This window comes from Oncorhynchus masou, chromosome 33 (assembly GCF_036934945.1).
Source record: "Oncorhynchus masou masou isolate Uvic2021 chromosome 33, UVic_Omas_1.1, whole genome shotgun sequence".
Lineage (NCBI taxonomy): Eukaryota > Metazoa > Chordata > Actinopteri > Salmoniformes > Salmonidae > Oncorhynchus > Oncorhynchus masou.
This window is the reverse complement of record NC_088244.1, coordinates 15,659,207-15,671,903: the sequence shown is the minus strand read 5'-3', so window position 1 is coordinate 15,671,903 and position 12,697 is coordinate 15,659,207. Positions and strand designations below refer to the sequence as shown.

General features: G+C 49.4%; 1 protein-coding gene across 5 annotated transcripts in view; it reads right to left on the bottom strand.

Moving 5' to 3' along the window:
* The window catches only part of znf512b (zinc finger protein 512B), an 89,841-nt gene that overhangs the window by 17,938 nt on the left and 59,206 nt on the right, over window positions 1-12,697 (bottom strand). For all 5 annotated transcript variants that reach the window (XM_064956516.1, XM_064956514.1, XM_064956515.1 and 2 more), the window contains 6 exons: window positions 12,490-12,662; window positions 12,148-12,404; window positions 11,956-12,027; window positions 4,007-4,138; window positions 3,733-3,860; window positions 1,795-1,887 (listed from right to left, as the gene is read on the bottom strand). In XM_064956516.1, the coding sequence (XP_064812588.1) occupies window positions 1,795-1,887; window positions 3,733-3,860; window positions 4,007-4,138; window positions 11,956-12,027; window positions 12,148-12,404; window positions 12,490-12,662 (855 nt within the window). The remainder of the gene's footprint in view (window positions 1-1,794; window positions 1,888-3,732; window positions 3,861-4,006; window positions 4,139-11,955; window positions 12,028-12,147; window positions 12,405-12,489; window positions 12,663-12,697) is intronic.

Below are 12,697 nucleotides of genomic sequence, written 5' to 3'. Positions count from 1 at the left end.
GAGAGAGCACTAGAGAGAGAGAGAGCACTAGAGGGAGCATTAAAGAGAGAGAGACAGCACGAGAGAGAGAGAGCACTAGAGAGAGAGGGAGCACTAGAGAGAGATAGCACTAGAGAGAGAGCACGAGAGAGCACTAGAGAGAGAGCACTGGAGAGAGAGAGCACTAGAGAGAGAGCACTAGAGAGAGAGAGAGAGCACTAGAGAGAGAGCACTGGAGAGGGAGCACTAGAGAGAGAGAGAGCACTAGAGATGGAGCACTACAGAGAGAGAGCACTAGAGAAGGAGCACTAGAGAGAGAGAGCACTAGAGAGAGAGCACTAGAGAGAGAGAGCACTAGAGAGAGAGCACTGGAGAGTGAGCACTAGAGAGAGAGAGCACTAGAGAGGGAGCACTAGAGAGAGAGAGCACTAGAGAAGGAGCACTAGAGAGAGAGCACTAGAGAGGGAGCACTAGAGAGAGAGAGCACTAGAGAGAGAGAGCACTACAGAAGGAACACTAGAGAGAGATCACTAGAGAGAGAGAGAGCACTAGAGAGAGAGAGAGAGCACTAGAGAGGGAGCACTAGAGAGAGAGAGCACTAGAGAGAGAGAGGGAGCACTAGAGAGAGAGCACTAGAGAGAGAGGGAGCACTAGAGAGAGAGAGGGAGCACTAGAGAGAGAGAGAGCACTAGAGAGAGAGAGCACTAGAGAGAGAGGGGAGCACTAGAGAGAGAGAGGGAGCACTAGAGAGAGAGAGTACTAGAGAGAGAGGGGAGCACTAGAGAGAGAGGGAGCACTAAAGAGAGAGGGGAGCACTAGAGAGAGAGAGCACTAGAGAGAGAGAGAGAGAGGAGAAAGAGTTCTTCGGCTGTCGCCATAGGACAACCCTTTTTGGTTGCAGTTAGAACTTGTTTGGGTTCCATCTAGAACCCTACGTGAAAAGGGTTCTACATGGAACCAAAAAAGGTTCTTCTAAAGGTTCTCCTATGGAGAGAGCTGAAGAACCCTTGTTGGTTCTTGCACCTTTGTTTCTAAAACAGTAGAAAATACGAGTTAGCTGGTGTATCGCAGTACAACAACAAGGTCACTGTCATCCTGCTGGCTTTTCCCACAGTGCACTGTGGCTCAGCCATGTGACCAGAGGACACACACTGGGTACAGATTAGCAATGATGCCACTTCTGCAGGTAATGCAGAACACCACAAACACACACATACACACACACACACAAACACACACACACACAATGTAAGTTTGAATCACTGCTTTAAAACACAAACTGTACTCTCTCCTAATAATGATATGGAGAGCTGCCAATATGACCATGGGACAAAAGGCAGGGACTGAACACAAATGAGGGCATCATTTAAACAGATCAGCTATGATGGCAAGGCTGACTGGAATACACACACACACAGGTTTGCTCATTTATATTTGATGATGCTTTCTGAGATAGTAGTTTTGAATTATTCAACAAACTTAATTGGAGCAGCATTCCACTAATGCAGGAGTGAGGGCCATGTTGATATCTTGATGAACCTCTCTACTGAGGGACTTAACACAGCACCAGAATGTAATGTACATGCTTTCAGAACAGCCATATCAATCAGAACTTCAATTAGGACATTTCACCCCCAATCCCAAACCAATGCCTCACGTCTGAAGGGAACCCACAACAGAGTTCCCTCCGCTGTCATGTTGCTGATGAAACCCACAGGGTTACTTTTAAAATGGATCGTTTCTGACCAGCGGATCAATAGATCAATCAACTTCTGGAAAGAAAGTGTGTGTGTGTGTGTGCGTGCCTGTGTGTACCTTGCTGCTGTGCTCAGCCATTGTATGGTAGTTGAGTCCGGCCTTGGACCTGAACTGTTTGTGGCACTCCTGGCACTTTAGGGCATCCTGGAGCTGCAGGGTTAAAGGACAAAGGTCACACAGTCATTCCTATTCATCAGAGCCTCTTGGATCCAATGACAGTAAAGAACCTATGAAAAGAGAGTGCATTTCTGCTCACTGTTCCCCCAACGTGATACAGAACCATTTCACCCAGAATGGTCTTTGTCAGGTAATCATCAAGACCAATAAGTGGAAAGCAGCCGTTTTCATGAAGACACACGTATGGATGAATCTGGAAGAATCTGGAAGAGGAAGATGTTTTACAGTGACTGACCCCTGTGCTCCTTAATGGCATTGCAGTCACTTTTACAGTCTCACAGCCCACCAGGCCAGGCTTCATAAAGAACAGGCTCTCAAAAGTACCTACTACTGACCCAGCTTACTGCCACACAGCAATCTCAGTGTGTGTCTGAATATTCCAGGCTACCTCTCCTTGTGTCCTTTCCTGATTGCTTTGAGCTAGCCTGGGTCTTCAGATTGGTACAGTTAAATGAGTGGAGGCTACTGCAGAGTATTGAGACGCAGCCACAGTCATTCCTCCAGCCCTTCAATCATTACTCTGCAATCGAATGGCTCCCCAGACCTTTCCCGAGGGTCCTCAGAGGGAGGCAGGCGTCTAACAGTGTTACAACATTAGTCAGAACTCCATGAAGTGGTTAAAACTGCATCACAGAAAGCAGTACAATAATTCAAATATCAATATAATAAACTGTAATACACTCCGTGGACAGTTTATTAGGTACAACCATCTCGTACCGGTCGGACCCCGAACAGCTGAAATCTTCAGAGTATGGAAACGTTGCTCAATTGGTATCAAGGAGCCTAACGTGTGCCATGAAAGGCCACCAGGCAGGATAGGCCATGGACTCATGCTGCTTAAGCCAAAACCGAACTCTGAATTCAGCATGACGCAACAGGAAGTAGGATTCGCCAGACCAGACAATGTTGTTCCACTCCTCAGTTGTCCAGTGTTGGTGATCACATGCCCACTGGAGCTGCTTCTTGTTTTTAGCTGATAGGAGCAGATCCCGGTGTGGTCGTCTGCTGCAATAGTCCATGAGTGACAAGGGTCGACGAGTTGTACTTTCCGAGATGTCGTTTTGCACACCACTGTTGAACTGCGCTGCTACAGTATTTTCCTGTTTGTGGCCTGCCTGTTAGCTTGCACGATTCTTGCCGTTCTCCTTCGACCTCTCATCAACAAACCACGTGACTCACTGTCTGTAGGAGCTAACCATTTTCATGAACAGGGTGGTGTACCTAATAAACTGTCCACTGAGTGTATATTGTTCTTGTACACAGCATTCTATACTGTACAGTAATATTTAGATGTTGGTATAAATATGTATGGCAACTGACGCTGATCAGAATGTGTTCAGAACAATTGTTTGAGCGAGTTAGAATCAAGAACAGATGTGGAACAGTACCCAAGTATAATATTATACAGAACATGGGAAATATGGAACGGGATTTAGGGCAAGTGTCAAATGATATAGTGTGGTTTCAGTGTTTCAACAGAGAGTGTGAAACACAATCCTTAATTTAGAGGAATGAAAGCCAGCTGTGATGAGAATGGTGATGACGGATCATAAATATATGGTTCGCCCCCAAAATCAAAATATGTTATGTCACATGTATTCAGAAGTCGAACTGAGTAAGAATATGGCTGTTGTGAGGATCTGTGTGAGGATCCTGCTACAAGCAGTAAGAGAAATCTGCATGCTACAGTCTCAAATGAAAGGGAATGATTGGAACTATTTCATTTGAGTTGTGAAAACATCTGTTTGGATTGATATGGTTCTCCTGTAAAATCACCCTAGGCCTCTGTTCTGATTGACAGCTGTGTGGTCCACTCACCTTTTGGCAGATCTCCATGTGTTTCTTAAGGCCGGAGACGGTCTTTCTGGTGACGATGGAGCAGGTAGGACAGAGCACCTCCCCTCGCTCCGAGATGGCATGCTGCCACTGGGCCTCTGCTGGAGTACCTGGAGGATACATCAACCAATCAATACTTTACATTGTCAAAAACACGCTGAGGTAAACATGTGTACGAGGAAGTGAATTGGGAGATGGTTTTTGTCTTGTCAATAAACCAAAATACACAAGTTGTCCACAACAGCCATTTCAGTACCAGAGGTGAGGGGTGGTGGGTCTCTTCTGGAGGCTGGGCCTGGGTTCTTCCTCTGGGACTCCTCGCTGAACAGACCTCCCTCTGATCTCTTCACACGACCAGCCTTTAGCTTCTCCTCTACCTTGTTCAGACCTGAAACGTACAGTGTGTGACTGACGTGATGTGCGTATACACGTGTGTGTGGTCCAGGTTCAGTAACGGGGGAAACAGATCCAGTGACTTTTACAGTCAGAGTTAAAGTCTAGAACAGAGGCAGCTATGCAGAGCAGTACGACACCAGGACAATTACAGAGGCATACCTTTTATTTAGCAGCTGCATTTCACAGGAGGAACAAGAGTGAGGATGTAAAATAAGAGATAGGGAGGGAAAGAGAGAGTCAGGGAGGGAAAGAGAGAGTGAAGATAATGCTGACTAAGAGGAATGCATAGAGAGAACAATAAAAAGAAACAGAAAGAGTGGTAGAGAGAGAGGAGGCAGGGAGATGGTATGGCGCCGACAGAGATGGTCACCTCGTTTCGAGTTTTAGGAAACTGCAATATTTTTTATTTTTTTATGTATTATATCTTACACTCTTACCCAATGAAATCTTAAGTCTTATTACATACAGCCAGGAGGAACTATCGGATATAAGAGCAACGTCAACTTACCAACATTACGACCAGGAATACGACTTTCCCGAAGCGGATCCTCTGTTCGGACCAGCACCCAGGACAATGGAGCTAATTGCAGTATGCGATCCAAAACAACGGCACTGCAGAAGGGGCAGACGAAGCAGCCACCTGGCCAGACTCCGTAGACGTGCACATCGCCCACCGCTCCCGAGTATACAACTAGCCAATGTCAAGTCTCTGGACAACAAGGTAGATGGAATTCGAGCAAGGGATGCCTTCCAGAGAGACATCAGAGATTGAAACATTCTCTGTTTCACAGAAACATGTCTCTCTCGGGATATGTTGTCGGTTCAGCCACCGGGCTTCTCCAGGCATCGCGCAGACAGAGATAAACAGGAAGGGTGGGGGTGTATGCTTTATGATTAACGACTCATGGTGTAATCATAACAACATACAGGAACTCAAGTCCTTCTGTCCACCAGATCTAGAATTCCTTACAATCAAGTGCCGGCCATTTTACTTACCAAGAGAATTCTCATCAGTTATGTCACATCTGTGTACATTCCCCCTCAAGCAGACACCAAGACAGCCATCAAGGGACTTTACTGGACTATATGCAAACTGAAAACCATACATCTAAGGCTACATTTATTGTAGCTGATTTGAAAATAGGTCTACCTAAATTCCTCCAGCATATTGATTTTGCTACGCGCATGCACAACACCCTCGACCACTGCTACTCTTACTCCCGCGATGCATACAAAGCCCTCCTCCACCCTCTCTTCGTCAAATCCGACCACGACGCCATCTTGCTCCTTCCGTCTTATAGGCAAAATCGGACACCGACGTCACACTTCCAGATAAACTAAACACCTTCTTTGCCCGCTTTGAGGATAATACAGTGCCACCTTCACGGCCCGCTAACAAGGACTGCGCCCCCACCCTCCTTCTCCGTGGCTGATGTGAGTAAAATATTTAAAAGTGTTAACCCTCGCAAGGCTGCTGGCCCAGACAGCATCCCTAGCCGTGGCCTCAGAGCATGCGCAGATCAGCTGGCAGGTGTGTTTAAGGACATATTAAATCACTCCCTATCCCATTCTGTTTTCCCCACATGCTTCAAGATGGCTACCATTGTTCCTGTAACCAAGTAGGCAAAGATAACTGAACTAAATGACTACCGCCCCGTAGCATTCACTTCTGTCATCATGAAGTGCTTTGAGAGACTAGTCAAGGATCATATCACCTCCACAATACCGGCCACCCTAGACCCACTTCAGTCATCCCAGCAGGTCTACAGACGACACAATCACCATCACACTGCACACTGCTCTAGCCCATCTGGACAAAAGGAATACCTATGTAAGAATGCTGTTCATTGACGACAACTCAGCATTCAACACCATAGTACCCTCCAAATTCAACATCAAGCTGGAGGTCCTGGCTCAATCCTGCCCTGTGCAATGTGGTCCTGGACTTTCTGACCGGCCACCCCAGGTGGTGAAGCCCCCTCTTGTACTCCCTGTTCACTTTAACATCTTCTAACCATGTGTATGTGACAAATATAATTTGATTTGATAAAGAGAGAGTGGTAGAGAGGAGGCAGGGAGATGAGAACAACAGAGAAAGAGAGAGAGAGTGGTAGAGAGAGAGAAGCCCGGGAGATGAGAACAGCAGAGAAAGAGAGAGGTAGAGAGAGAGAAGGCAGGGAGATGAGAACAAGAGAAAGAGAGAGAGTGGTAGAGAGAGGAGGCAGGGAGATGAGAACAACAGAGAAAGAGAGAGAGAGTGGTAGAGAGAGAGAGGGCAGGGAGATGAGAAAAACAGAGAAAGAGAGAGAGAGTTAGAGAGAGAGAAGGCAGGGAGATGAGAACAACAGAGAAAGAGAGAGAGGTAGAGAGAGAGGAAGCAGGGAGATGAGAACAACAGAGAAAGAGAGAGAGAGTGGTAGAGAGAGAGGAAACAGGGAGATGAGAACAACAGAGAAATAGAGAGAGAGTGGTAGAGAGAGAGGAAGCAGGGAGATGAGAACAACAGAGAAATAGAGAGAGAGTGGTAGAGAGAGGAGGCAGGGAGATGAGAACAACAGAGAAATAAAGAGAGAGTGATAGAGAGAGGAGGCAGGGAGATGAGAACAACAGAGAAAGTGTAACGGCGTTCTTCGTTTGTCGAAAGAAAGTCGGACCGAAATGCAGCGTGTTGGTTACTCATGTTCTTTAATGGAACAAATGACGAATACACGAAATAACTTATAAATACAAAAAACAACAAAACGGACCGTGAAACCTATTACAGCCTATTTGGTGAACACTACACAGAGACAGGAACAATCACCCACGAAATACAAAGTGAAACCCTGGCTACCTAAATACGGTTCCCAATCAGAGACAACGAGAATCACCTGACTCTGATTGAGAACCGCCTCAGGCAGCCAAACTATACAACACCCCTACTCAGCCGCAATCCCAAATACTACAAAAAAAACCACTATGAAATACAACAACATAAACCCATGTTACACCCTGGCCTGACCAACTAATTAACAAAAACACAAAATACTAAGACCAAGGCGTGACAGAACCCCCCCCCCCTAAGGTGCGGACTCCCGGACGCACCTCAAAACCATAGGGAGGGTACGGGTGGGCGTCTGTCCATGGTGGCGTTTCTGGCTCGGGACGTGGACCCCACTCCATAAATGTCATAGTTCCTCCCCTTCGCGTCCTGGGATGATCCACCCTCGCCGCCGACCATGGCCGAATAGTCCTCACCCAGAACCCCACTGAACTGAGGAGCAGCTCGTGACTGAGGGGCAGCTCGGGACTGAGGCAGCTCGGGACTGAGGGGAAGCTCGGGACTGAGGGGCAGCTCGGGACTGAGGGGCAGCTCGGGACTGAGGGGCAGCTCGGGACTGAGGGGCAGCTCGGGACTGAGGGGCAGCTCGGGACTGAGGGGCAGCCCGGGACTGAGGGGCAGCCCGGGACTGAGGGGCAGCCCAGTACTGAGAGGAAGCCCAGTACTGAGAGGAAGCCCAGTACTGAGAGGAAGCCCAGCCAGGCAGTTGAATCCGGCAGATCCTGGCTGACTGGCGGATCTGGAAGAGTCTGGTTGACTAGCAGATCTGGAAGAGTCTGGCTGAATATCAGATCTGGAAGAGTCTGGCTGAATGGCAGATCTGGAAGAGTCTGGCTGACTGGCAGATCTGGAAGAGTCTGGCTGACTGGCAGATCTGGAAGAGTCTGGCTGACTGGCAGATCTGGAAGAGTCTGGCTGACTGGCAGATCTGGAAGAGTCTGGCTGACTGGCAGATCTGGAAGAGTCTGGCTGACTGGCAGATCTGGAAGAGTCTGGCAGACTGACGGCTCTGGCTGCTTCATGCTGACTGACGGCTCTGGCTGCTCCATGCTGACTGGCGGCTCTGGCTGCTCCATGCAGATTGACAGCTCTGGCGGCTTCTTGCAGACTGACAGCTCTGACTGTTCCATGCAGACTAACAGCTTTGGCAGCTCCTTGTCGACTGGCAGCTCCTTGCAGACTGGCAGCTCCTTGCAGACTGGCAGCTCCTTGCAGACTGGCAACTCCATGCAGACTGGCAACTCCATGCAGACTGGCAACTCTGGTTGCTCCAAGCAGACTGACAGCTCTGGCTGCCCCATGCAGACTGGCAGCTCTAGCTGCTCCATGTAGACTGGCAACTCTGGCTGCTCCATGCAGACTGGCAGCTCTAGCTGCTCCATGCAGACTGGCAGCTCTAGCTGCTCCATGCAGACTGGCAACTCTGGCTGCTCCAAGCAAACTGACAGCTCTGGCTGCCCCATGCAGACTGGCAGCTCTAGCTGCTCCATGCAGACTGGCAACTCTGGCTGCTCCCATGCAGACTGGCAGCTCTAGCTGCTCCATGCAGACTGGCAGCTCTAGCTACTCCATGCAGACTGGCAGCTCTAGCTGCTCCATGCAGACTGGCAGCTCTAGCTGCTCCATGCAGACTGGCAGCTCAGGCTGCTCCGAACAGGCAGGAGGCTCCAGCAGCGCTGTAGAGGAGGAAGGCTCTAGAAACGCTGAACAGGCGGGAGACTCCGACAGCGCAGGAGAGGGAGAAAGCGCTGGCTGCGCTGAACAGGCGAGGCGCACTGAAGGCCTGGTGCGTGGTACTGGAACTGGTGGTACTGGATCGAGGACACGCACAGGAAGCCTGGTGCGGGGAGCTACCATCGGAGGACTGGTGTGTGAAGGTGGCACAGGATGGACTGGACCGTGAAGGTGTACTGGAGAGCCTGAGAGCAGGACTGGCACAGGACGTGCAAGGCTAGGTAGGTACACAGGAGGCCTAGTGCGTGAGGCTGGCACACTTTCCACCAGCCGACTAACACGCACCTCAGGACTAGTATGGAGCGCTGACCCAGGTGCCATGAAATCCCCGACACGCTCCGTCGGACGAATCTTATACCTAAAGCACCAAACTAGCAACTCCCTCATTACTCTCTCCTCCAATTTCCCCATTAACTCCTTCACAGTCTCTGCTTCGCTCACCTCCAACACCGGTTCTGGTCTCCTCCTTGGCTCCTCACGATAAACAGGGAGAGTTGTCTCAGGTCTGTCTCCTGACTCAGCCACTCTCCCTCTGAGCCCCCCCCCAAGAAATTTTTGGGGCTGATTTTCTGGTTTCGCTCTGCGCCGCCGTGTCACTCTTTTCGACTCCATTCTCCTATAGCCCTCTTCGCACTGCTCCAGCGAATCCCAGGCGGGCTCCGGCACTCTCTCTGGGTCGGCCGCCCACCTGTCTATTTCTTCCCACGTCGTATACTCCAATCCTCTGCTGTCCATAACGTCCTCCCTTCGCTGCTCCAGCTGCCTGTTAACACGCTGCTCGGTCCGTGTGTGGTGGGTGATTCTGTAACGGCGTTCTTCGTTTGTCGAAAGAAAGTCGGACCGAAATGCAGCGTGTTGGTTACTCATGTTCTTTAATAGAACAAATGACGAATACACAAAATAACTTAAATACAAAAAAACAACAAAAAAACAACAAATGGAACGTGAAACCTATTACAGCCTGTCTGGTGAACACTACACAGAGACAGGAACAATCACCCACGAAATACAAAGTTAAACCCTGGCTACCTAACGGTTCCCAATCAGAGACAACGAGAATCACCTGACTCTGATTGAGAAACGCCTCAGGCAGCCAAGCCTATACAACACCCCTACTCAGCCGCAATCCCAAATACTACAAAAGAAAAACACTATGAAATACAACAACATAAACCCATGTCACACCCTGGCCTGACCAACTAATTAACGAAAACACAAAATACTAAGACCAAGGCGTGACAGAAAGAGAGAGAGTGGTAGAGAGAGAGAGAAGGCAGGGAGATGAGAACAACAGAGAAAGAGAGAGAGAGTGGTAGAGAGAGAGGAAGCAGGGAGATGAGAACAATAGAGAAAGAGAGAGAGGTAGAGAGAGAGAAGGCAGGGAGGTGAGAACAACAGAGAAAGAGAGAGAGAGTGGTAGAGAGAGAGGAGGCAGGGTGATGAGAACAACAGAGAAAGAGAGAGAGAGTGGTAGAGAGAGAGGAGGCAGGGAGATGAGAACAGCAGAGAAAGAGAGAGAGAGTGGTAGAGAGAGGAGGCAGGGTGATGAGAACAGAGAAAGAGAGAGAGAGTGGTAGAGAGAGAGGAAGCAGGGAGATGAGAACAATAGAGAAAGAGAGAGAGGTAGAGAGAGAGAAGGCAGGGAGGTGAGAACAACAGAGAAAGAGAGAGAGAGTGGTAGAGAGAGAGGAGGCAGGGTGATGAGAACAACAGAGAAAGAGAGAGAGAGTGGTAGAGAGAGAGGAGGCAGGGAGATGAGAACAGCAGAGAAAGAGAGAGAGAGTGGTAGAGAGAGGAGGCAGGGTGATGAGAACAGAGAAAGAGAGAGAGAGTGGTAGAGAGAGAGGAGGCAGGGTGATGAGAACAGCAGAGAAAGAGAGAGAGAGTGGTAGAGAGAGAGGAGGCAGGGAGATGAGAACAGCAGAGAAAGAGAGAGAGAGTGGTAGAGAGAAAGGAGGCAGGGAGATGAGAACAGCAGAGAAAGAGAGAGAGTGGTAGAGACAGAGGAGGCAGGGAGATGAGAACAGCAGAGAAAGAGAGAGAGAGAGAGAGGTAGAGAGAGAGGAAGCAGGTAGATTAGAACTACAGAGAAAGTGGTAGAGAGAGAGGAGGCAGGGAGATGAGAACAGCAGAGAAAGAGAGTTAGAGAGAGAGGAGGCAGGTAGATGACAACAACAGAGAAAGTGGTAGAGAGAGGAGGCAGGGAGATGACAACAACAGAGAAAGAGAGAGAGAGAGGTAGAGAGAGAGGAAGCAGGTAGATGAGAACTACAGAGAAAGTGGTAGAGAGAGAGGAGGCAGGGAGATGAGAACTGCAGAGAAAGAGAGAGAGAGTGGTAGAGAGAGAGGAGGCAGGGAGATGAGAACAGCAGAGAAAGAGAGAGTGGTAGAGAGAGAGGAAGCAGGTAGATGAGAACAACAGAGAAAGTGGTAGAGAGAGAGGAGGCAGGGAGATGAGAACAGCAGAGAAAGTGGTAGAGAGAGAGGAGGCAGGGAGATGACAACAACAGAGAAAGAGAGAGAGAGAGGTAGAGAGAGAGGAAGCAGGTAGATGAGAACTACAGAGAAAGTGGTAGAGAGAGAGGAAGCAGGGAGATGAGAACAACAGAGAAAGAGAGAGAAAGTGGTAGAGAGAGAGGAAGCAGGGAGATGACAACAACATAGAAAGAGAGAGAGAGGGGGCAGGGAGATGAGAACAACAGAGAAAGAGAGAGAGAGTGGTAGAGAGAGAGGAGGCAGGGAGATGACAACAACAGAGAAAGAGAAAGAGAGTGGTAGAGAGAGAGGAGGCAGGGAGATGACAACAACAGAGAAAGAGAGAGAGAGTGGTAGAGAGAGAGGAGGCAGGGAGATGAGAACAGCAGAGAAAGAGAGAGAGGTAGAGAGAGAGGAAGCAGGTAGATGAGAACAACAGAGAAAGAGAGAGAGAGGAAGCAGGTAGATGAGAACAACAGAGAAAGTGGTAGAGAGAGGAGGCAGGGAGATGAGAACAGCAGAGAAAGTGGTAGAGAGAGAGGAGGCAGGGAGATGACAACAACAGAGAAAGAGAGTACGAGACTGGCTCACTGAGTGAGGATATGAAACACCTCTATAGTCCTCACATTAACAGAGAGAGAGGACACTATCACACTACCACTAATACACACTGTGGAGGTTCAGACTCTCATGCCTAGTCAATGACCCAGTAGAGCATACTTCTATTTCCAGCATATAAGTGAGATAAGCAGTGAGATAAGAAATGCAGAAGGGGCTACCTTTCAGTCCGAACGTCCCAGAGATGGAGGGCTGTTCTCCAGTGAACTTTTTAGGAGTTTTCTGCTTCCGTCCTGGCTCATGAGGAGAACAGAGAGCAAGAAACGGTCAAACACACTGGGCCCCCATTTCCACTGGACTGCACCCTCACAATGCAACAAAATATCCTACTAGTCATAATATTTGAATCTTACTGTGCCTTGTCCTCTCAGGGTCTTCATCTGGATACGGTGGGAGCAGGCTTCCCCCCTCACCATCGCTCTCGCTGCCATCCGGAGTGTTGGGGGAGGTGTCAGAGGAGGAGGCCTGATGTTGAGGGGGCTGGGGGTGTGTGTGCTGTTTCCTCTCCCCCCTCTGGGGGGAACACTCCCCATTCTGGGAGGGACTAGACACATCCTGGGTCTTCTTCACTTTGAAGAACACCGGCGATGGGGTAGTAATCTCCATAGGCCTGGACAGAGCAGACACAAGGGTCCAATCTAAACCTCGGCTGACAGGGTTAGTTAACGGTGGTGTAAATCCCCGACCCAGGTTACCTTTTCTTGGCGGCCCCCTTTACGGGGGTCTTCTGTAGTTTGGGCTCGGCCGTGGTCTCCACGGTAACTCTCTCTGGGTGGTTCCACAGCTTGTGCTTCTGGAGCCGGACCTTAGTGGCGAACACCGCCTCACAGTCTGGACAGCCATGACTCAACTTCTCCGCTAGGGTTGCCTGGGGGACAGAGAAAAAAGGGAGGACGTAAAAGA